The sequence below is a fragment of the Heterocephalus glaber genome, unplaced genomic scaffold (assembly GCF_053883595.1).
Source record: "Heterocephalus glaber isolate CG9 unplaced genomic scaffold, H.glaber_assembly_v1.0 deba00000331, whole genome shotgun sequence".
Taxonomy (NCBI): Eukaryota; Metazoa; Chordata; class Mammalia; order Rodentia; family Bathyergidae; genus Heterocephalus; species Heterocephalus glaber.
The window spans coordinates 53,705,137-53,730,350 of NW_028258142.1; the positions used below are offsets into that span (position 1 = coordinate 53,705,137).

The window sequence follows — 25,214 nt, forward strand, 5'->3', positions numbered from 1 at the left end:
CGGGGGCTGGCTCCTTTCGGGAGTTCTTCTCCTGGCCCTGGAAAAGGATGTGGCTTCTTCCATGTGGAGAAACTCTCTTTTACTGGGCATGCTTTTCTCTCGAGCCACTGAATGCTTGGTAAACAAGTTTATGAAATCTTAAAATCAGCATCCTACACCCCTTAAAATTTCATTCCGTAAATATGGCATCCGAGCTGGATGTCCATTTGACAATTAGGATGATTTCTATTCCAGAATACTATTGACGTGGCAGCTGCTTGTGCCCTGGCTCCACTGAAAGCCACTGAAATTGTCCCCTGGATAAGTATGTACTGCACAACCTCTCTGCAGTGTTTGACTATGGATAAGACTGTCTCTCTCCTTTAATTTCCCCTTTGTTCATTTTTATTTTATTCCCTGCATACAAGGACGCACACATGTGTTCATGCATGCACATCTTCACACCTACACAGTTGTAATTTCCAGTATACTAGGAGTCTGGAGCTGTGGCAAACCATAAAAGGACTATAAGGGGAACTATACAATTCTCTCTTTCTAGCCTTTTATTTTAAATACCTTCTTTAGTAAGTGTCCCCTATGATGCCAGCGTCACTTGTAGCCTCTCCTTATGAACTTCCAGCATTCCTAGATACACACAGATATGCTGCCAGGCCCTCTGTGTTAGTCACTTTCTCATTGCTGAGACACAGTAACCAACCCCTGAGACTTAAAGGAGGAGAGATTTATCTTGGGTCACAGTTCTACGTAGTCCGTGGTCAGCTGGCTCCAAGGCAGAGCAGCCTGGCAGTGGGGCATAGCGGAGAAAAAGCTGCTTACCTCATGGCAGCCAAGAAGTAGCAAGCAAAGGAAGGAGCCAGGGAGGAGAATGGACCCTTTCAGGTCACACCCCCATGGGGGCACTCAACTCCAGCCAGGCCCCATCTCCTAACAAGCATGTCAGCTAGAGCATCCACGTGATTCTATCACCTTCCAAACACACGAAGGCTTTGGGGCCATTTTAGATCCAATCCCTCACACAGTCTGTAACGTAAACCTATTCCTGACTGGGTTCAGAAGTCTAATGACATTTTAATATTATAGAAGAAGTATATGTAAACTGTAGAAGATTTGAAAGTATAGACTAAGCAAAATTTAAAAATCTAAACAGTATATTTCCACCACTCCTACTGTCAGTGTTAAAATCTTAATGCATAGCCCTCTGGATGTTTTTCTGTGCTTATTTTGGACAGTAATGATCTGCTTTTCCATTTTACTAAAATTTACTTTCTCTGATACTGTAATCCACAGTCATATTTTCCTGGCTGTCCCCAAAAGGTCCTTTACTTGTAGTTTTCTCAAGATAATATCCAACCAAATATTGAGCCAGGTTATGGCCCCTAAACCTTTTATTATCTGGTATGATTCCTGTTTATATACTTACTGACTTGCTAAGGAGACTGGGCTCCTTGTCCTACAAAACATCCCACCATCTAGTCTTTTCTGGTTGCCTTTCATACATAGTTTAGCAAATCAGTCCATCTCCTGACTTTTGGTAAGTTAGGAGTTATATCTAAAGGCCTGATGAGTTTAAGTTAAACATTTTGGTAAGAATAATACATCTCTGGTGATGCATACTTCATGTTACATCACAGGAACAAACACGAGGTTAGCCTGCCACTGGGGGTGCTAGGAGGGACCATCCAATCCAATCCAGGTGGGTTACGTCCTTCAGCTGCAGCAGAAATCTCTGCCAAGCTCAAGAATTTTTCAGCCTCGGCACTGTTAACATTTGGGACCAAGTAATTCTTTGGCACAGGGCTGTCCTGTGCAACGTAGGGTTTTGAGCAGTAGCCCTGGCCTCCCCCCACTAAATGCCAGTACCACCCCCTTCCCGGTTGCAAAAATCTAGAATGTCTCCAGAAAGCCCTGGAGGATCAAAATCACTACAAGGAAGACCCAGTAGTCCAATCTGAAGAAAAGGGAAAGGGGGTACTTATGGGAGATATTCACTAGTTTATCTCACAGAATTAGTGTGGAAATTCCAGGTCAGTTCTGAGGACCTTAGTTGTGGGAATTTCAAGGCTTCTCCTAGACCACTGCTATTAATATGGCTCCACCCCAGCGATGCCCAGGGTCTCTTTCCCTATCTTAGCTCTACAAGAGGTCATCTGATTGGCTCGGCTTGCTCTAGTGTCTACTCTTTAAGTAATCAGCTGTGGCAACACAGATGAGGCTACTACATATATACTCATATGGTTAGAAATTTCTTGGAGAAAGCAGAGTGTTAAGCAGGGAGACTTCCCCTAAAATTTTTTCTCCATTACCTGAGGGAGTACCAACTTAGAACATCTGCCCCAGCCCATAGCACCTAGGATTTTCCTCCATAGTCCGGGGACTGTCACTGCCTGATATTCCTGCCTATGCCCAACCGTTTTCCCTCAGAAGAAGAAGCTGCTGCAGCAGCCAAGGAGGAGGAGGTCAGGGAGCAGGGGAGCAGCCAGCCTCGGCCCAGCAGAATCTGGACAGCATCAGAGCCCTGCCCTCACTGTGCACCACACATCAGGCCTAACTGCCTCAGGGTAGTGTCCACGTGACCTGCCAAGCCAGTGTGTTGCTTCGAAATGCAGATAACCTGCCTTCAGTCCTGCCATCAGCACCCTGTCATCGCCACCTGAGATTTGAGGGGTGAGCACGGAGACAGTGACAGGGCGTAGAAGAGACACTTTGCTGCTACTTCCGTTTCCTTTAATAGCCATCAGGATAAATCTTAGACTGGGCACTGTAGCCCCAGAAAGCCAAGAGTATTCAGCTGGGTGTCGGTGACACTGGACGGGGTAGGGGTCTCATGCCAAGAAGTGGAGAGTAGGAACAGGGGAACAAGTACAAGTGGGCCGGCCCAGACTTTGCAAAGAAACCAATGCCAGTCCAAGAAGGGAATGCAGAGCGAGGGCAAAGAAGGTCTTCGGAGGCCTCAAACTCCAAAGGCTGACAAAACTATGGTGGCCACCTCACTCCCGTGGTGGGCAGCAATCTTTAGAACGAAGGAGAAGTCAGTCTTACCGAGGACTGTCTTTCCTTCCGATGAGTCCTACTTGGAGGCCATTTTAGAAATGTAAAATAGGAGATCCTCTCACTCCCTCTGCACCCTGCCTTGCTTGTCATACCCTGACTCCTGGGCACCACGCCCTGCCCAAGGGTTCAAGAGCAGGGCCCACCATCCTAAGCGTGTGTGAGAAGTGCTTCCAGAGCTGTAGTAGGTGCTAGATGCATTCCCAATAGGAAAATCCTCTGTGCACGTGGTGCCTCTCTGTGTTTTAAGACACAGTTTTTAAATGAATGAATGAATGAGTGGTTGAATTACCTTTTGAGCGTAGACATGTATGTCAACAACAAACTTCAAGTACCTTAGAAGTTAAATAAGCCTTTGAACACCCATGGAGGCAGTCACTGTGTGTGAATAGCTGAGTTATGACCCCTCAAAGTCTCAGCTCTCAGGCCCAGTGAACATGTTATCTTACATGACAGAAGGAACTTGCCGATAGGATTAAGTTAAGGACTGAGATGGGCGACTGTCCTGGACAATACAGGAGGGCCTGTATAATCACAGCGGTCCTTAGAAGAGGGAAGCAGGAGGCTCAGAGGTAGAGAAGGCACTGTGACGATGGCAGTGACGTGATTGCTGGCCAGGAATCAACACACCCAGCAGCTTCTGAAAGCCTCTAGAAGCCTCTAGAAGCAGGAGGCTTGATGTCTGCCCAGTGAGATCCATTTTGGGCACCTGAACTGTAAGACAGTACATCTGTATTGTTTTAAGCCATCAAGTTTGTAGTAATTTCCTACAGCAGCACCAGGAAGTTAATACACTATGTATTTCATTATCCTCCCTCTAGGGAAAATGTTTTCGGAATTCTATGTATTTGCTCAAGAAGTAAGTTTTGAAACACACCCTATTTGCATCTTGGAGTCCATCCATATTTACCTGGAGCTTGACCATCCTGCCTCAAAAAAAATCATAAATTTAAAAAAACTACTAAAAATAGGCATTTGGGGATTATAAAATCATTGAAACACAATAATAGATCTGTGAGTGACCAGATTCCCTTTAAGTGGACCTGGGGCTAAGCTGGCGATATGGCTGCCCAGAGGTAGGTGGGCCTGGCAGCATCCCTGCCGTGTTGGCATCTACCAGGGCCTTGAGTTGCTTGCCTAAAAGCTCCTGGCTCAGAAGGGATGAGGAGGAGATGCTCTGGATCACTTCCTCTGGAGAACTCTTCACAAATCTGCTGCTGCCCATAAACTCCTGCCTGATTCCACCAAGCACCTTGGGAAGAAGAAACTGCCGAACTAGTTTAGAGTTTGTAAAAGCCAAAGAAAGGACACTAGTGTATCAGAACCTAGGGGAGGGGAAGATTTCAAAAGATTCAGAGACCAGAATGAGATGCAACAGGGCCAGAGAATCTAAAAGGAGCCATGCTGAGCTCTAAAAGCCTGGCATTTAAATGATGAAGTTAAAGGAGCTCCCTTAAGAAGGGAGAGGAGGCTAGGTTTCTAAAGAAAGCAGCCAGAAGGGCTGGCTCAGCTTTGCAGGGAGTTTTCTGATGAGCAGAGAATGGAAACGTGTCTGAGGAAGTACAGAAAGACGAACAAAAAGGAGCCTGCCAAGAAAATGAATGGCCAGCGTGAGCTTAAGTGTGCAAAAAATGGTAACACAGTGAGAGGGACCTTGTCAGGGACTGGGCTGCTCGCTGCTTCAAGACGTGTCGGTGTGGTGAGCGTCCACATGTGCCCAGCTGCTGTCCGGTGTCACCAGGTCCCCTCCCCAGCAGGATAGAGGCTCTTCCCTAGAAACCAGACAGAGCAACATGACAAGGGAAAACATGGAGCAGGCGGTCAAGCCAGAGCAGAAGAACACCTGGCAGCTTGAAGTAGCTCAAGGCGAGGCCTTGAGACATGGACCCAGGCTGCAGGAGGACCCACACCGCAACCACAAGCCCGCCGGAAGTGACTGGGCAAGGGCTCACATCTACATAGAGCCCCAAATTCCCCCATTTTCCAAGAGCAGATGATGATGCGTTGTCCCCGCATTCTGTCAAGAGGCACTCTGTTGCTCAATGGCCAGGCTTCGGCTTAGTAAACATGTAGTTTGTGAATTTAGAGGGGAAAAAGACGGTGAGGACTCAGAGTTAACATAGGGGACACTTCAAACCCCAAGTCCTGCTAGCTTCATCACCTTTGCTTTCATTCTTTACGGCGCCCAGAATTGAGCCCAGGACCTCGAGCATGCTAAGGACACACCCTGCTGGAGCTACACCCCTGGCTTCATGACCTTGGGTTATGAGAGACAAATGGGTTTGTCATGGACATAAACTCAGGGCATTTTAGGGCCAGAAGCAGCTTTAGTATAATTTGTTTCCCTCATTTTGCACCTAAGGAGCATGGATCTGCAGACCTTCAAGCAGAGTCCTGGGGCCATATGGGGCCCTGCCAGAACTGCAGCCTTCCCATCAGAGTCCCACCCAAACATACAGCATTTCAACAAGACACCTAACAAATGCTGTGATTATGGCTGGATGATCTTACAAATACAGGTTTTATAACTGCATGAACAGCCAAAATTAATTTGTTACCTCAACCAAGGGGCTGTACCTAGCTCTCTCCTCTCAGTATTTACGAAATTATTTACATATAGAAACAGAATGCCTGTTCAAAATGACACAAAAATGAGAAGGAGACTTGGGACATTGGATGAAAGAATCCAGATTTCCTTAGAACAAATGCAAAACCTATAGTATGAAAGGTAAAGGGGGACAAATAAGAAATGATTTAGTGTCACAAATCATGAGAAACACTTAGCTCTTAACAGCCCTTGTGAAAAAGTTTTAGAGATTTCATTATAAGCAAACCACAAACTAACAGAGTAACAAGCCTGCCAAAAAAAGATAATGCAGCCATACTGTGTGGAAGGCAAGACAGCACCCCAAAGGTGGCCTGAATGGCATTTCTGGGAGCTCTGTTACCGTAGGTGGCAGAAAGGACTTCAGAGATGGGATTAAGCTAGGGATCTTGACTTGGGAGATCATCCAAGGTTACCCGCCAGTGCTCAGGACCCTTAGAAGTATAAGAGGGAGGCAGGAGGGTCAGGATGAGAACGGGTGATGTGACAATGGAAGCACAGGTGGGAGCAATGTGGGGCCACCAGCCAAGGACCATGGGCAGCCCCTAGCAGCTGGAGAAGGCCAAGAAATGGGTTCTTCTCTAGAACCTCTGGAGGGAGCACATCCTTAATGACTCATTTTAGACTTCTGACTCTTTTTTGACCTTCTGGGTCAGAGAGTAAACTTGTGCAGCTTTAAGCCACTAAATTTATGGTGGCTGTTCTGGCAGCAACAGGGCAGGAACACAGGCTGCATTAACAGAGGTTAGAGCATCTCGCCAAGCCAAGGTGGTACCATGCCCTCTGAGGTCACATCTGAACGTTAGGTTCTGTTCTGGTTAGGGGGTTGGGAAGCGTGTTGACAAAGTCACGTACACTTCGGATGTTGAAGAACCTCAGAGTCATAACAAATGAGACTGACATGAAGATGTAACAGTTATCTTCAGATGTTTGAAGGGTTAAGTCAGTGAAAGATTAGAATCACCATAATTCCAGAGGGGAAAATCAGAACCAATGAAAACATTCACAGAGTAAGAAGCTGTGCCTTGCTCACAGGAATCTTCTTGTGCCCGGAAGCATTTGATCCGAAGGCCAAAAGGTCACTGTTCAGGATGTTGGAAAGATTCCTCCAGAGGGCCAAGATTGGTCAAGAACCGCTCTAAGCACTTTTCTTCTAATATCTGAAGACCTGACAGCTCTGGAAAGACAAGGCATATTTTCACTGGAGTCCCAGATTTTTCCTTGTGCTAAACTTTCTAGTGAAATCTCACAGGAAAATAAAAGCGGTAGCGAAAGTTCTCACTGCAGTTACTCATGAACTTTCACTGCTGATTTTAAATTGCCTTGAGAACTGTCATCTTGATTAGTAAGTAAAATATCTAGGTCAAGGTCTTATCATTGGTGTGCTCTAGAAGCAGCACGGCCGGAAGCGCAGAACCCCAGGCAGGCCAGGCCAACCCTCCGGCATTTCCCACCTGCTGCCCCGCGGGCCGTACTGGGGGCCACTTCTGCCAGTCTTGAGAGTGGTCACACCTCAGCTTCATTCTCAGACCCTTAAACCCAAACAGTATCTCCTGTGAGTCAGGAGGCCACACTTGCAGACTTGCGCAAGCAAGGTCCTTGGAGCCGTGGCTTCCTCTCCTGTAGCGAGCTAGCACTTCTATGCGTCGGATTGCCAGGAAAAGGACAGAAGAAAGATGCAGCTGATTCAGCTGAGCCCAGTATCTGTGACAGCACCTTCCACCTGGCCCATGGGTCTCAGATTGGAATGCCGATTATGCAGAGAGGCCACTGCTACCCTTGTCTTTCCAAGTGGTTTTCTCTGAAAGTCTTAAACAGAACTGCTGTTGCTTGACTTGCAAGAGAAAAAGTAAAGCGCACTGGAAGGTAGCTTCTCCCAGGCCAGCCTCTGCTTCTCATGCTCTGTCCCATGCTCTGAGCATAAGGCCACCCGTTTACGACACACGGGCACGCAGAGCATGTGGACACCAGGCTCCACCGCCGGCGCCGGCCCGAGAGGAAGGCAGAGATGCTTGTGTTGGTTGATTAAAACATTCTCAGTCAACATGTCCAGACAAGCACCTGCTATCTCACACCCCAAAGTGATTGTGACCATAGCTACATTTAGACATAACACTGACTGGCTTTTCGCATCGCTTCTGAGTTGCTGCCCCACCGCCCATTCTCTCTCATTCAGTGGCCTGTGCCTATATTTTAATACCTGTGCACTAGCTTTCTGGCTTTAATTCAGTTTGTTTAAGGCAAGAGGAAAAGAAACCCTCCCTAAAGACAGGATGACTGTGCCTTCATAATGCAACAAGGCCTTGTCACTTTGCACCTATAACTTCAAGAGTTGGAGCTTAATGCTGATTACATGTCTGACTGTGACAGCAGCTCGCTAGGCAGCTGACGGGGAGTAGCCTTCTAGATCTCCTCACACAGCGACACCAAGCTTAAGTGAAAGCTACATGTGTGCCCTCCAGGTGCCCATTCACCTTGCCACCACCCCACCTCCTCCTGGGCTGAGCCCAGAAGCCACCACTGAGGGTTGTAAGGGACTGGGGCTTGGTGAAGGGTGTAGATTTGCCAGTTGTGCCTGACCTCAGTCGGCGAATGTGTCCATCCAAGGGGATCTAAGTCAGATTCTTTATACATCTCAATTTTTCATCTGCAAAATAGGACTAATAATGGTTCCTCATTCACTAAGTGATTATGAGGATTTCAGGACTTAATTCAAGTAAAATACATACTTAAAGAGGCCTGCCAGGCTGGGCCTTGGTACCCTTAACTTCTTTTTATCATCATTGAATGAATACATATAAATTGAATAGTTATAAATGTATGAACAATTTACACCTAGATTTGATTATTGAAATAATAGAAGTGAAAAAACCAAGTCTGAAATGTGCATATTTTCAGTACTTTGTGTTCATATATCGCAGTGTGAAATTCCTTTTTATTTCCACCCCTGCCCCCAGGACTATACTTTGTTATATGAAGAGGCAAAATATTTTCAACTTCAGCCAATGTTGTTGGAGATGGAAAGATGGAAGCAGGACAGAGAAATGGGTCGCTTTTCACGGCCCTGTGAGTGCCTCGTGGTGCGTGTGGCCCCGGACCTTGGAGAAAGGATCACACTCAGCGGTGACAAGTCCTTGATAGAAGAAGTGTTTCCAGAGATTGGCGACGTGATGTGCAACTCAGTGAACGCAGGCTGGAATCACGACTCGACGCATGTCATCAGGTTTCCACTGAATGGCTACTGTCACCTCAACTCAGTCCAGGTATAACCTTGTGTATCACACGGGCCTTAGATGTCACTCTTAATGCTTAACCTTGCTCACTTCTGTTGGGGAGGTAATGATCACCCATCTACGGCATTCTTTACTCATTCCTGAAATCTTTCCTGAGCATTTAGTATGTGCCAGTGCTGGTATGGACACGGGAGATACAGAACAGAACAAATAGTAGCTCAGTTTGTGGGATTTGCATTCTGGGGCTGGAGTGAACGTTAAGCAGCATAAATACTGCTCAGCTAGGAGTAAGAGGGTATCTGGGGTGGGATATACCAGGCAGAAGGATCAGCAGGTTCTGGAGTCCCCAAAGCGGGGGAATGCTTGGCATGCTGGGCATATCAGGTCAGCCAACAGAGCTGGAAGAAAGGGACTTGGGGAGAGTGAAAGCTAGGACGCAAGGGTGGGGTGACCAGGGACAATCTGGAGAGCCCTGGAGAGTGCAGTAAGCGCTCTAGAATGGAAAGGAGGATTTTGACCGAGAGCAACCAGATGTAACAGTATTTGAAAACAAATTCTCCAGCAGCAGATGGAAATAGTGAAGCAAAGGGACGAGTTTGAAAATGGGAGTACAAGCAGTAATTGGGATGCATCTGGTTGTGAATACCTTGAATGTGTTCCTAACAAGGTTTTCTGAGTATGGCTGTGAGTTCTAAGATGGAAGTCCAGGGTGACCAAGATTCTCAACAGAGACATGGATGAGTGGTATTGACATTTTCTCAGATGGAGAAGTCTTTGGGAGAAGAGGACTCCAGGGTGGGATTCAAAACCTTGGTTTACCTGTGTGAGGGACTCACGGTGTGCCTTAGATGCTGGTGGGTGTTCCCAGGTCCTTATCTAAAGTTCGGAGCTTGGGCTCTCTGCACTCTCCCCGGCCTCAGACTGTGTGTACACTGCTTCCTGTAGCACTGCTGACTCCCTATCTTGCTCCGGGAAGACAGACGTACCTGGGTCTTGACTGCAGATCAGTGACATGAAACTCTTGGAAGCCAATGGAGGGAATTTGTTTTTCCCCTTCTCTTTAATTTGGATGGGTGCCTGTCTTGGTTCAATATTCAGTGAACAAAACCTCTCCAAGAGCTAAAGACTACAAACGTTCACTAGGCCATCTGCCTTTGGAGGATTGTTCCACAATGATGCATAATTTTAAAAATTTCTGAGTGGCTGGGCAAGGTTGTATGTGGCTATAATCCCAGCCCTCTGGGAGGTTAAGGCAGGAAAAGCACCAATTTGAGGTGAGCCTGGGCAACTAAGTGAGACCCCATCTCAAAATAAAAGAGAAAAAGGGCCGGGGATGTAGCTTGGTATAAAGGCCTTGGATTCAATCTCCAGTACCAAAGGAAAAGAAAAAAAAAAACAGGGCCGGGAATTTAGCTCAGTGGTTTTGTCTCCTGTTTCGCAAGCACAAGGACCCGAGTTCGATCCCTGGTACAGAAAAACACTAAACTAAAACTTATGCGCAGATGTCTGAGAGCAAAACAGCAGAAAACTGTAGCAAATAAATGACCCCTCCACATGCCAGAAGAAGGCACGCTTTCAAGGATCCAGAGGGCAGTATTCATGTTCTCACCTGTGTGGGTGGTGCCCCCTGCAGGCGTGGCATGCTCTTGCACTGCCCTGCGCAGTGTTGTGAAGGGCCCCTGCACCAACGCATATCTCGATTTGGAACTTGGGCCTTGTGTCCTTCATCCTATCCCTAGGCTGCCTGGTGTGCGCATGCACTGTGAACTCACCTGCAGAAACAGGGCTCTGCACAGATAATGTCTACATGGTCTTGCCAAGGACTTGTGGGTTTTCTTCATTTAGCAGAACTTGAGGATTTCACTTTTAGAAAACATACCCCCTTGCTTTCCAGTGTCATCTAGTAAGCTATTTTGTAAAATAACAGATTATATTCCATATTGAAGTAGATGACCAAAAATAATAATTTTTAAAAAGCAGAAAGAGTTCACTTTATACTGACTACATTATCAGAGAAATAACTCTGTTCTCAGAGAAGTAACATTTCACTTCATTCCAAAAAACATCTGAGAGCTACAGGTACTGTTTTGTGCACTTAAGAGTGTCCAATGTGTGGTGACAAATGCAGGGGTCTTCTGGCATTAGGTATTTGATTTCAAAATTAAAGAATAGATCACCTGGCTTGTGCTTTTGTAAGAACTTTAAAGTATCTCTATTTTGGATTCATGCTCTAATACATAACCATTGCATTTATTCTTCTCTCTTTGAATGCATGCAAAGCAATGAATTTACTTCAGATGGAAACAAACTGGGAAAACTTGTAGATAAAATCTGACTGCCTTCAGTAATCCATTTGTTCTGCTGTTGAAATATATAAATCTTCCAAACTGAAGTACAGATATTAACTCTGTATTGGGAAACTTGCACGTACAAATGAGTCATTGGCTAAGTCAATTCAAATCCTATTCTCTTTGCATATTATCATTTCACAAGATATATTTTAATGGTAAATGAACTTTGTAATGCGAACTCTCATTTTTTGCAGAGAAGGCAACATTGCAATATATGCAAAACCACCCATCCAACCATGGGATTTAAGGTCAAACAGGCCTGAGGTGGAAATCAGTTCCATCACTTCCTAACTGTGAACCTGTATTTCCTCATCCATACAGTGGGGCTCTTCCCCCTGGTGTTGTAACTGGCATGTGGAAAGCAAATGTGCAAAGGCATGTTGTGGGTATTAAAAACGTGTGCTCTCTCCCTTCTGCCTTTTAATCCAGGGTCTTCCCTAGGTCCGAAGCTCAAAGGCAGAAAGGGGCTCGATGAGATGGAGCAGAGCTGCATGTGACCTCCACCTTTGGAATGACCCTTTGCAGGTATTTACCCAGCAAATGACTCATCTCACTCCTAACCAGCTGCTTGTCTTGGCTCCTTGCAGGTCCTCGAGAGGTTGCAACAAAGAGGATTTGAAATCGTGGGCTCCTGTGGGGGAGGAGTGGACTCGTCCCAGTTCAGTGAATACGTCCTTCGGCGGGAACTGAGGCGGACACCCCGCATACCTTCTGTCATCCGGATAAAGCAAGAGCCTCTGGACTAAACAGACACACTTCTAATGCAAAAAAGGAAAACATCCACAACAAATACCGCAATCAGAAGGGACATTTATGTGCAGTTGGGACAGCAAACCAAGTTCTGGACCTAAAATCAAATAAACGACACATTTATATCCAGTAGAGGTCACACCTGTATTCATGTGGGAACAGTTGGAATAGTGATATCCTCAAGGTGTAAAAAATATATAAATATATATATATATATATATATATATATGTCAAAAGGTAGGAAATGCAAAGAGAGCGAGAGAGAGAGAGCGAGAGAGAGAGAGAGAGAGAGAGAGAGAGAGAGAGAGAGAGAGAGAGGTGATAGCTACAGTTGGTGCTGTACGGCCGAGAAGTGTCCTGGGCCTCCCGAGGCCTCTGACCAATAAACAAACAAGCCATGCGAGGGGAGGACACGGTCTCCTTACAGTTTCCATTGTTAACAGTCACCCGTTGTTTCTTTTTCTTTTGTCTTTCTTTTTCTTTTTTTGTTTTTTTTTCTGACACACCGCGAATGAAGCTTCTTTGCATACGGAGTTTCATATTCCTTAGGCGGGGACCAGGCAGGACTTCAGAAGAAGTCTCACAAGCACATGACATGGAAAGGACTTTAGACATGACATTTTAAATGTACTTTGTACAGGAGTGACACTTTGCTGTCCACCTCACAGATGTGAACTTTACTTTGTTTTTAAACTGATCAGTTTTGCAAAGGGGCCAGAATTATTACTTGTTAGAGATGCTCCAGTTTGAGTCTGCTGCTTTCCTACAATTTTTCAAATTTTATAATGTATTAAATACAATAAACTCTGTTTAACAAATAAGGTCTGTGTGAAACACACGTGGTGGAGTGAGGCTGGATTAAGATGAATTTTTTTCTGTGTTGGGCATTGCAGAGCTGGGCCAGCTTGGAAGTCTGAACCCATGAAAGGATAAGGATGTCATCACCTGGCCTCACAGTTCGCTTCCAACTCTGCCACTCTTCTTTCCTGTGCTTTGTTATTCTGCCTTGATAATCTTCCTTGCTCTTTCCTCTTTTTCTCTTTTTAGTGCTGGAAATGGAACTCAGGGCCTCAAGAAAGCCAGTCAATGTTGTATCACTGAGCTACACCCCCAGCCCAATCTTTCTTCTTGTGAACTTTTTTGTTACACCTATTTCAGTTATTTATTACTGTAGAGAAAACCACACCACATTCTGTTCTAGTAATTCTGTGAGCCTCAGGTGCTAACTGCGCTTGGCTGGGCTGCTCCTCCTCCGCGTGATGTCATCCAGCAGCGGGATCGGCTGGGATGTCCAAGGCGGCTCATCCAGATGGCTGCCAATTCTTATGGCTGTCAGCCTCCTTGTACTGGGGTCCCTATTAGCAAGGAACAGTGTCCCAAGCATAAGTGTTCAAGTGGAGGCATTGGAAGCCACAGTCCTCTAGAAAGCTGACCAGCACACATATCTGTGCTGTATTCTGCTGGCTGGATAGACAGTCAACCCAGATTCCCAGACATGGGAAATCTGATCCACTTCCTTCTATGGAAAGTATCAAAGAATCTGCGGCCAACTTAATTTACCATAACACCATGCAAAAGATGCTCAAAGTAGGGCACTGTGCCTTTGGAAGAAGTAGAGGAAGTATCAGGGCCAGAACAATCATCTTATTATTAGGCAGAGAGGTAAGAAACCTGAGATTTCAGCACTGCTTTGAAATTAAGTCTTCAGCTTTTCCAAAAGCATAAGTAACCCTGGTTCCACCATCAGCCCTCCCTTCACCTTTCTACCTTACTTCCCCTTCCTCATTCCAGACACTCAGAATAACCTGGTGCGCTGCTAAGACTGACAGGCAAACCATCATGTGTTCCTGCTGCACAGACACTCCTGTGGTAATGGCCAATTTCCATCCTGAACTTACTTTCTTTTTTTAAATTAAAAAGTCTATGCCTGAGGACACCAGTAATGAAAATATCTCCAGCTTCTGAAACTAAAAGTAAGCTGTTAATGGCTCCTATCATTCTCTGAAACACAGAGATGGCCCAAACGCTGAATTTCTTTAATGACTCCCAGCCAGGCTACCACGGCCTTCTGTAATTTCTCCTTATTTGGAACTAATACACCACAGTCTCAGACGAGGACTGAGGGATGCACCCTTCACATGCTCTGTCATCCATATCCAACTAAAAGGTGAATGAAGTCTCTGGGACTTTACTAGCAATACATTCTCATCAGCCAAAATGCCCCCAAATCAGTCAGGACAGGACTCCACTTTGAGACTCTGCTGGTTATTGCCAACAGTTAACATTTACCCAGCACCTACTTGCAGCTGGCATTGTCCCATCCAGTGACTTGTAGCCCACAGGACTGTGTGCATTTGCTATGAGCAGCCACTGCTCTCTAAGTTCTTATGTCCACTTATCTATGATTACAAACCAATGGCATATTCTTCACACAAAAACTCTGATCCAATTCCATGGAGCCAATATTTCATTTGTAATTTTCATGTTTTTAGGTCTTGCAACGTATTTCCAGGTTCCAAAGTAATTCAGGAAAGAGTACTATAGCTGCGATGTATTTCTCTAAAGGATTTTATCAGGGTCACATGTTACATTTATTAATAATATCTCTTTAGACTCTTAATTTAAGAAAGTTTCTGGGCCAGGGATTTAGCTCAGTGGTTCTGCCACCTGCCTCACAAACGCAAGGACCCGAGTTTGATCTCCGGCACCAAAAAAAAAAAATTTCCCTTTTTGAGGGGGGAATCCCCATATTGACTTCATTGAAGTATCTAGCAATTATTTTATAGATGGTTAAACACTTTGGGTTTGTCTGGCTGCTCCCTCACTGGTCAAGTCAGGTTAACTTTTTTCTTTTTTCCCATAAGAATACTATATAGGTTGGGCCAGGGATTTAGCTCTGGTTTCGCTGCCTGCTGCGCAAGCGCAAGGACCCGAGTTTGATCCCCGGTACCAAAACAAAAACAAAAACAAACAAACAAAAAAAGAATACTATATAGGTGATATCATCCCCTCCAAATTATAACACACCACAAGGGGCAGTTTGACCCATACTAGTGATGGGAATTTTGATTTCTCGATTGAAGTGCTGGCCACCAAATGTCCCCAATGTGGACATTTTTTTTCTTCTTATCAATAAGTAATCTGTGGGATGACAATATGAAGTTGTGTAAATATCCTTTCTTCATCACACGCTCACATAACTTCCTTGAGCCATTTCCTTGGTGGTTACAAAACTGTACTTCTTTAAAAGTTTTTACTGCCCAAACCACTGATATTTGAACACACACACACACACACACACACACGCCCCGCCTACAGCCCTTTTGAACAAAATACATTTGTTTTATCTAGGACAGACAAACCACAATCTTTGACCCTCTCTTTTCTAAGAAGTATTTTAGGAAAATAGAGCAAGCCATTTCTAAACTGGTTTCTAGATATTAGATGTATTTCTACATAGTACTAGTCACAGCCATCTACTTAGTATGTGCTGAGTTCCAGGCACTGTACTTTATGCCTGACCTGCAGTAGTTCATTTAGTCTTTAGGACACTAGAGGCTGCATTATCACTGCTCCTCAGTTAATGTAACTGATTCCGAGACATCAAGCAAATAGTATGGTAGAGGTTAGTGCCCAAGCCTTTCAAGGAGAGCCCCAAATAAATTACATGTTCGTGTTATAATAGGAAAAGGAATAGATTATTAATTAATAATATTTTCTAGAATAAAAATTTGTTCCTGTAGTTAAATATTTTGAGCTTTCCTCACAGCATATGGACATTTGGTTTTGTGACACTATGGTGACCATGCCATGGTTCCTGCCATGGAAAGGACCTTTATCTTCCTTTCTTTTTCTCTGTGGTGCTGGAGCTCGAACCCAGGAGCTTCACACTGAACTATATCACCAGCTCATTTTTTATTTTTAATTTTGAGATAGGATCTTGCTACATTGCCCAAGCTGGGCTCTAATTTGTAATCTTCGTGCCTTATCCTCCCAGAGTGCTAGGATACAAGCCTGTGCCACCAAACAACACTGGACTACACATCTTGAGGCAGAATTGAGATATGCACATACCTAACTATAGTCCAGAGCATGGTGGGATATGTCACATTTATATATTTACAAGCCAAAGATTATAGGATATCAAATGATAAGGGGCTGCATCCTGCTGGAGAAATTGGATAATGCATCCTTGGGGAGGCAGGACTTGAAAAATGTGTAAGTTTGCAAGGAAGGAGTGTGGAGGAAGACAGAGGCTCTAAGCTAGACATAAAGCAGGGTCAGATCATGGCATGGGGTACAGCTGGGTTTCCCTGAGGACCAGGAAGATGTGGGCTAGAAAAGGAAGGTAGAATTGACAGGGTGCCGGGGAAGTTGATCTTGACAGGGGTCGGACTTCCGTTGGAAGCTGTTGTAGAATGACTCTACGGATATTTATGGGGGTGCTGCAGGCCTGATTGGCTGGGAATAGTCTGTTGGTGGATAAAGGAGCTTGGGGCTGTTTTCTCTGTTCATCCATTCAGGATCTGCATAGTAGGCCAAGAGCTGGCTATTAAGACATCACCTTGGGAGTCCATGCAACAAACTCAGATGCCTACAGGGGCCAGCAAGTCACGTAAATCAGCAGGGGGCAGCAAACTGCAGCAGTCTCCCACTCCACAAGGTCGACCCTCCTCAATTCCACGAGGCTACAGCTGTGGTGAGGGTGACACCACCATGATGCTGTGGTTTTCTACAAAACCTGGAAATCTAGATTTTTCTGTGAAATGTCTAGATATGTAAGTGTAGGAACTAATGCTTTTTTTTTTAATGTGCCAGGCCAGGCATCTGCAGACTAGCAGTTTGTAACTCAGAGTTATGAAATGATAAAACAATTTTAGGCCTTCTTGAAAAATTTTATTTGGGTTGAAGCACATGGTAATAGCACAAGAACTTGTTTGAGGGGATAACTTTTATAGAAAGTGTAATGCTAACATTTAGTTGTATTATTTAAACATAAAGATTGAAACCCTGGCTTGCTGTTAATAATAGTAATGTGCATGTGCCAAGCTCAGTGCCAAAAGCTCTCCAGATAGATGATCTCTCTTAATCCTCAATGAAATCGGTACTGGTGTCTCAGTGTTACACATGAGAACAGTAGTGAGTTTTAAAAAGTGGCCAAAGTCCACAAAAAACTTCGAACAACACTTATGCGCGCGCGCACACATACACACACACACACACACACACACAATCAGACACACATCATTTCCGAGTAATACCTTAGACTCTATCCTTTCTGATTTCCTAGCTCTTGCAAAAAAAATGATTTTGCTCTGATGCTGGCAAATGCAATGTCAACCCTTATAAGAAATGTCCTTTGCAATGGCCCTGCAGGAGCTTACTGGTTATAGAGTAGAAATTCCCTCCATGACCAGCTAATGTGAATGAACAAGGTGAAAGCTCTGAGAAGGCTTCTGGTCTCTGCTCTGTGACTGCTGCGCAGTTTTCCCATTCAGAATTCTTGGCTTAGGTCAGTGTCCCCAGTGTGCCTGTTCTTAGGAACACATGAGGCATCTGTAGGAGATTCTAGCTCACCTCCTCATGGATTTTGATCACACGCTCTCAGAGAAGAGCCTGACATATTTTAACACTGCCAAACACAGGCAATGCTTGGATCAGGCAAATATGGAAAACAGTGGGGGACAGCATTGCACTCCCTCAGTCCGGACTAGAAGAGTTGATAAAGCTCTTCCAGGGGTACTTCTGTGATCTGCCTTTTTCTTACTTGACTGATGTCTATTAAACAGTATTTGGAATTTCTCATTCTGTTGAAGGCCATGTTGAATACAGACAGTCCTTTCAACTGGAAGTAGGGGCAGTGGGGAGCAGGTGTGGTGAGGAAGTATGATTCCGGGAGGCATTTAACTGAAGTTTGACCCTGGAGCCTTCCTCTTTTCCTAATTTGGGAAAGAGCTTGGTATTGTGAAAACAGCGTACTTGCTACAAAATTTCACCTCCTCTTTAAAAGCAATCAGAGGCTGCATGAACAGAAACCAGGAAATAATCACAGTAGCATCTGCCACCTGTAAGCATAGCTGATGTTAGACGTACAAAAATCCACCTTGTCCCATATATTTTAACTTTAAGTTTCTTTTAAACGTAAGTGCTTCAAACCTTCAGAATGGGAAGGGTATGGAATTCTACAACACTCAACATTTACCACAAAACCCATTTGCATGTGCGTAGATGTGTGTTAGAGTCAGACGCTTCAACCTGACAGCATCTCACATGACTCCATGCTTCCTCCTTGGTCCCCCAGCCTTCCTTCCCTCTACTCTCCCCCTCACCCTCAGTGAGAATCACACAGTGCCTCCTCACGCTGCGCACTCTGTCTAGCACATTGTGCTTTTGGGTGGAAAGAACAGAGAGTACAGCCTTACATGATACTGTTGATTAATAAGGCTGCAAAAACCAGAGAAACACTTGCTGTGTTTCCTTGCAAACTGTGGAGTTTGACTGGGGAACCTGTCCCAGAAACAGAAGATCAAATCTTTGTCACAGAAGATCACATTAGTTGGAGAAGAAGTGAGACCAATAGGGACAGGTGATCAAATCCAGATTGGGGATGACTTAACATCACCTAAAGGTCTGCAGGCGGAGTGATCTGACGCAGCTGGATTTTGGATCAGTCAGCAGTGGTGGGTAACTGGATTGGCAAGAGGAAATGGTGGGAAGTGGATGGCTTATGAGTCCTACAATTGAAATTTTCATCCATTATTGTTTTTATATTTAAAATGTTTCATTATTTAAAATATTGCTGTCTTATAAGTCATATTCTCAAATGCTTGGTTTCTTAAATATATAAATACAAGAACATTTGAAATTCTAAGTAAGTAGAATATTCATGAAAATAATCCAATTATAGTTCCTAATTTAAGCAGGATGAATGTGTTCTAAAACACTTTTTCCTACTGAAAATATAATTTCAAAGCCAGAGTAATTTCCCCGTAGCTCCTAGGTGGGTCAACCAACCACGCATTCATACCACAAGCCCTCCCTTCTGGTAGCTTTCTGTCTCTATCCAGTCTGCAGTAACCCCCACCCCCACCACCCAATGTCTGCTTTTCTTCCAAGCAAAGTTAGTTGTATGATGGATTGAGATGATTTCAACACAATCAGTAAAAGACTCTGTATAAATATTAAAAACATGCAAAGAGAATAACTTACTTAAACACTGACAAAGCAGGGAAACTGTATCACAGTGGAACTTCCAGGACCCATAGAAAACCACCATAACAAGGTGAGGGCACAAACTCACTCATCTCTCAAATTCCCACCCTGGTGTGAACATATTTTCTTGTGTCACTGTTTCTCAGGTGACTTCCTCCATCCCTGGCTTCCCCATCACCTGTGCTGCAGGTCATCCTCTGGCAGAGCTTCCAAGAGGGTATCTAGCTCCAAAGACATGGGACAAATTAAACATGGTCTTGTCATCTGACTTTTTTGACTTTCAGGCAGGCAGGAAGGTCTGGCTGTGATCCCATCCTTTTAATACGTTGTGTTGTTAGCAATGACAGATGCAGGGTCAGCCAGACATTTCCACTGGACTATCCAAGCCTGAACTTAGGCAGGTTCCCAGGCCTTCCTTTTCTGCTTTTGGATTCCCTGTCAAATACTCAGGGTTCAGAATGTGCTCTTCCCTCAACACCAAAGAGCCATCTCCTGCACAATCTGCATTTGCGTGGCCACCAGCTTCCACAGACAGTATCTCCTAAGCATATGTCAAATCCTCTTCTGCCTCTCCATCCCTACTACCACTTTCCAATGGCCCATCATCAGTTGCTCCAATATGATCCATTTCCCTACAGTCTTAATCAATTTTTCTGCTGAGACTTGGCAGTGGTGCTTCGAAAGCCCATGGCCAGTGTCGCAGCCCAGTCCCTTCCTGTTAAGAGCCCAATAGAGTTTCCCTTTGAACTGTCTCACATCCTCAGCATGGCATCCAAGGGCTCTTTTATCCAACTCTTTTAACCTCTCAACCTCACCTGTGACCTTCCCCAGCCTGCTAAGTGATGCTTTTAATGCCCTCATGTGCCATGTTGTTTTAAGTCTCCCTGCCTTGGAATATATTTATCCTCTTACTTACTTAATCACCTGCACCCATCATTCAAAACCAGCCTTTCACCCATCACCTCTTCCTCATGTGCTCCCAAGCTAGGCACTCTATTTGTTCTTTATTATCATGCTTACCACTACAACTGAAATATCTATTTATGGGTCTATGGATCTAATAGCCAATTTTAAGTCTCTAATGGGAGAAATTTGATTTAGGGTCAGCACCTAATAGGTGCTAAATAAATGTTTGTTGATGACAGGTGAAATAATCAATGCTATTCCTGCAACTGGGTGGAGAATGGGTCTCATGTTCCTCATTCCATCACTTGGAGAGCTTATTCATACTCGTAAGCACTAAATTCAATGAGAATAAATGTAAAGTCGCTGGCATGAAGTAGGGGATCGGTTAATACTAATACTGAATCCCTCAAGCACTTTAGGTCTTTTAGCGCTTACTTTAGATTTTCTTCAATTAAAAGTCAGGGAGGGGGGCCAGAGATTTAGCTCAGTGGTTCTGGCGCCTGCCTCAAAAGCACAAGGTCCCAAATTCAATCCCCGGTACCAAAACAATTCCAAAAAAACAAAAAACAAAAAGTCAGGGAGGACTTCCATATTCAAGCAATATACCAAACCAATTTACTCTTCCACCTGAAACAACTCAAAAGCTAGAAAACAAATATGAATCTGTGGCTTTCAGGACATGGTATATCAGACAACAGAAGACAATGATATCTGAAAGGTGGATAACAAACAAGGTGGGCCATGAGGGCAAACCTGCCTTAAGAAGGTTTCCAGGTCCTGGTGCAGAGAGAGTACTGAGGCAAAGGCAATGGTCCCCCCGAGTGAGGGACGGAACAGAGACAGGAGTCTAAGGAAGCCAAGGCAGCTAGAGTTCATAGGGAAGAGTATGGAAAATGGAGAGAGAGAGAGAGAGAGAGAGAGAGAGAGAGAATATAAGGAACTAAACAGGTTCTCCGTAGAGTCTTCAACTGAATACTGACCTGTGCATGAGTCTGGGCTAATGATTCAAGGTTAGGCAAAAAAAAACTGTGTGAAAGGATAGAGGAAGCAATCCCCATAACTCACACAGGGCCAGCAATAGCTCCTGTCCCCACTACCCCCAGTGAGAAACCTCACGTAATTAATGGGAATTGGCTAGAGTGCTCAGAGTGCAGCATTGCTAAGCTCAACCCAGCTCTGCTCTCACTTAACAAAGCTTAAAAACATATCCCAAAAGGATCGAATAACTCAATTTCATTCCAAGACAAATTCAACGATATTTATACGAATACACAAATATTTAGTACTCAACAAGACAAAATTCATAATAGCTAGCATCTAATAAAAAATTATCAGGCATCCAGAAAATGAAATCCACAGTCAACATCAATCAATCAATCTAAACCAACCTGGAAATTGGAGACATGATAGAATTATTTGATAAAAACATTAAAAGTGTTATTATACCATATCCCACATTTCAAGGAGCTAAATGTCAAACATGATGATTGGTGACATGAAAAATATAAAAAAGGAACAAAATCAAATTTCTAGGAGTGAAAAGTATAATGTCTGAAGAATACACCCAAGGGGATTAATAGCAGATCATAATTGAGAAGAAAAAAATAATACTGACCTTGAAAATATAGCAACAGAAACAACCTAAAATGAAACACAATTTTTTAAAAGGCTGAAACAAAATAAACAGTGCATATTTGGCTGGGAACCAACTTCAAGCAGTCTAATGTATATAACTGGAGTCTTTCTCAAGGAGTGTAAGGGGAAGAAGAAAAAAATCTCCAAAGAAATGATAGCAGAATATTTTCGAAATTTGATGACAGCTACAAACCTGATGGGTCCAGGAAGCTCAATGAACTCTAACCAAAGAACACACCAAGGGACATTATAATCAAATTGCTTAAAACCTATAATTTAAAAAAGTAATCTTAAAAGCAGCCAGGAGGGAGTGGGAAGATAGATTGCAGATACGGGAAGAAAGAAAAAGGTGGTGACAAATTTCTTGCCGTAAACAATGCAAGCTACAGATAGACATAAGTGCAACAACTTTAACATACAAGAGAAGATCAACATAGATTTTTATACCCACTAAAAATATCTTTCATAAATAATGGCAAAATAAGTCTTTCAAGCATACAAAGGCTAACAGGATTCACTACCAGGAAACCTTTCCACAAAAAGTGTTAAAGGATACACTTCAGGCAGAAGGAAAATGATACCAACTAGAAACTGACATCTAGACAAAGATGCTAACTACAAAGGTAAACATAACAGACTTTATTCCTGATTGTTTAAATATTCTTTAAAAGAATATTTAGTGCAGAAACAGTAACAACAAACCGGAGGTTTATGGCTTATGTAAAGGTGAAATATATGTCCACAGTAGAACACAGGTTTGGAAGGGAAAAGCCAAATTATAAGTTTCTCATATTATATTTCAAGTGACATAGTATCACTTGAAGGCAGACTGTGGTAAGTTAAAGATGATACTCTAAATCCTGAAGTAATCACTACAATAACACAACAAAGGATTATTCCTGATAATCTAAAAAGAATAAATTGAAATGGTCAAAAAGATTTATTTATCCAAAATGAAGTGGTAAAAGAAGAAAAACAAAACAAAGTACAGATGAGACGAGTGAAAAAAATAGCAAGATGATAAAATTAGCCCAAACCACATCAATAATCACCTTAAATGTACCAACTCAATTAAAAGACAATTTATCAAATTAGATAAAAGTGTAACATCCAACAATATGCTCCTATAAGAATTTCACTTTCAATTGTAAACAAAACAAAACAAAAGCAACAACACCTAGAAGTGAAAGCACTGAGGGAAAATATCCTACATTAGCACTGATCAGTAAAAGCTGGAGTTGTTAGATTAATATAGAGAAAAGTGAAAAAGAGAAAAGAATACTGCCAAGTACAGAATCATGCCATATTTATAGCCAGGCATGGTGGTGCATGTTTGTAATCCCAGCACTCTGGGAGGCTAAGGCAGGAGGACTATAAATTTGAGCCCAGTGTGGCTAAATTAAGAATTTAGTGAGGGCCAGCGATTTAGCTCAGTGGTTCCGCCGCCTGCCTCACAAGTGCAAGGTCCTGAGTTCGATCTCTAGTACCAATAAATAAATAAATACTTACAAAAAATTTAGTGAGATCGTATTTCAAAATTTTAAAAAAGAGCTGGGAATGTAGTTCAGTACAAAGACCCTACTACCACATGCAAAAATCATTTCACATTTATGAAGGAGACAAAAGAATATACTTCCTACTATTTTATTAAACACACAATACCAGTGTTCAAATACAGGAACTAAAAAGTGATAGGGTTTTAGGAAAATGTAGGCAAATCACAATTATTGTCGACATTTCACCCCTGCTTTATCCAGAACTGTTAGAAAAAAATCCTCAAATATTTGAAAATGAAATAATATACTTCTAAGCAACCCTTGGGTTAAAAAAGAAATCAAAGTACAATTTGGAGGTATTTCGAATGAATTAAAATGAAAATATATCAAAATATGTATGATTCTGCTAAAATAATACAGGAAAATACACAGCACTAAACACCTATATTAAAAAAGAAGAAAGTTTTCATATCAGTAGTCTATTAAGAAACTAGAAAAGAAGAGGAAATGAAATCCTCAGTAAATAGAAGAACAAAATTAATGAAGGTCTGAATGGAAAGTGATAAAATATGAAAAGCAGAAAAGATAGAGAAAAGCAAAGTTTTGAAGCTGGATCTTTGAGGAAATCAATAGTATGGGTAAACCTTTATCTACTGAACAAAAGAAGCGAGAGGACACAGATAGTCTATGTCAGGAAAGAGTCAAACAGTAAATCAATGAGGTGTCCAGATTCCAACCTGGGCCAGCTAGGGAGCCTGGACCAGTGCAGACCCTGGGGGTTCAGCAAGGCACACCAGACTGACAATCAGAGCAGCCTTGAGTTACAGGTCCAAAGAAGTGTCTCTGACAAGTAAAATAAACCTGCACATTTTGCCTGCCACCCCAACATATCCCAGCAGTACAGCTATGAAGGATCTTTTACTTTGTCACTTTATAGATAAGTTTGTAATACATTTTTTAAAACCACTACTTTTTATTTGATAAATCATCTGACTTTTCAAAATTTAAAAAATTACTTTAAGGTTTGAAAGTTAAATTTTTGTTTATTTGTTTTCTATTTTTATTTTTTATTAGTACATTTGTACTGTATATTTTTTGTGAAGAACTGGTACATAATACAACTTAATTCCTTTTAGCTTTCATTCCCTTTCCCTTCCCTCCCTCCCTCCCTCTTCCATCCATCTTCTTAATCCCCTTCCTTGGGGGGGTTACACATTTGCAGTGCACAACATTTACATTCCTTGCGTGGAGTGGGTACATCTACACGACACATTTTAATTCTTTTTTTAAATCCCTTTTTCCTGTCCTCCTTCCCTTCCCTCCGTCTCTGCATCCTCTTTCCTTCTGAGAAAGATCTACCTCCCTACTTCCTATTATCTATCTTTTATTTTGCTCTTTGTTTATACTTTGAGTTTCTCAAATAAGAGAAATCATGCAATATTTAAGCTGTGTGTCTGGTTTATTTCACTTAACAGTATGGTCTGAAAATTAAAATACATTTTAAAAATAGATCTTAAATTGTACACTTCCTTCCAAAGAAAAGGATTTGCCAAGAAAGAAAGAAAGGAGAGAGAGAGAGAGAGAGAGAGAGAGAGAGAGAGAGAGAGAGAGAGAGAGAGAGAAAGAAAGAAAGAGAAAGAAAGAAAAAGAAAAGAAGGGGAAAAGTACAGCTGTATTTCAAAGATGCTCTATGTCTGACCACATGCCCAGGTCCTGGCAATATTTGAATTTTAGGTAAGGCTGTCACCTTTTCTCAATAGTTAGCACTGGGATGTGCCTGTAGGGTTAATCAGCACAAGTGCAGGGGTGGAGAAAAGAAACTCAAACAAGCTGATCTCTTCCTTGGCCTCTCCAGTCTGAAACACAGCTGATAAATGAGTTCATCTACCACACAAAATAACCTTTGTTTTATTCTGTACCCTGCTGGCTTTGCAGGGCTAGGAGAAGAAAAGAGGTAATATGGTTTGCCTCAACTTGC

The 25,214-nt window shown here is 43.1% G+C and overlaps 2 protein-coding genes across 5 annotated transcripts in view; one reads left to right on the top strand and one right to left on the bottom strand.

Moving 5' to 3' along the window:
• The window catches only part of Kctd1 (potassium channel tetramerization domain containing 1), a 193,497-nt gene extending 180,806 nt beyond the window's left edge, over positions 1 to 12,691 (top strand). For all 4 annotated transcript variants that reach the window (XM_013075304.3, XM_087193893.1, XM_013075301.3 and 1 more), the window contains exons 4-5: positions 8,611 to 8,916; positions 11,825 to 12,691. In XM_013075304.3, coding sequence (XP_012930758.1) covers positions 8,611 to 8,916; positions 11,825 to 11,983 — 465 coding nt within the window. In that variant the 3' untranslated portion in view covers positions 11,984 to 12,691. The remainder of the gene's footprint in view (positions 1 to 8,610; positions 8,917 to 11,824) is intronic.
• The window catches only part of Taf4b (TATA-box binding protein associated factor 4b), a 225,887-nt gene that overhangs the window by 25,260 nt on the left and 175,413 nt on the right, over positions 1 to 25,214 (bottom strand). The window lies entirely within an intron of this gene.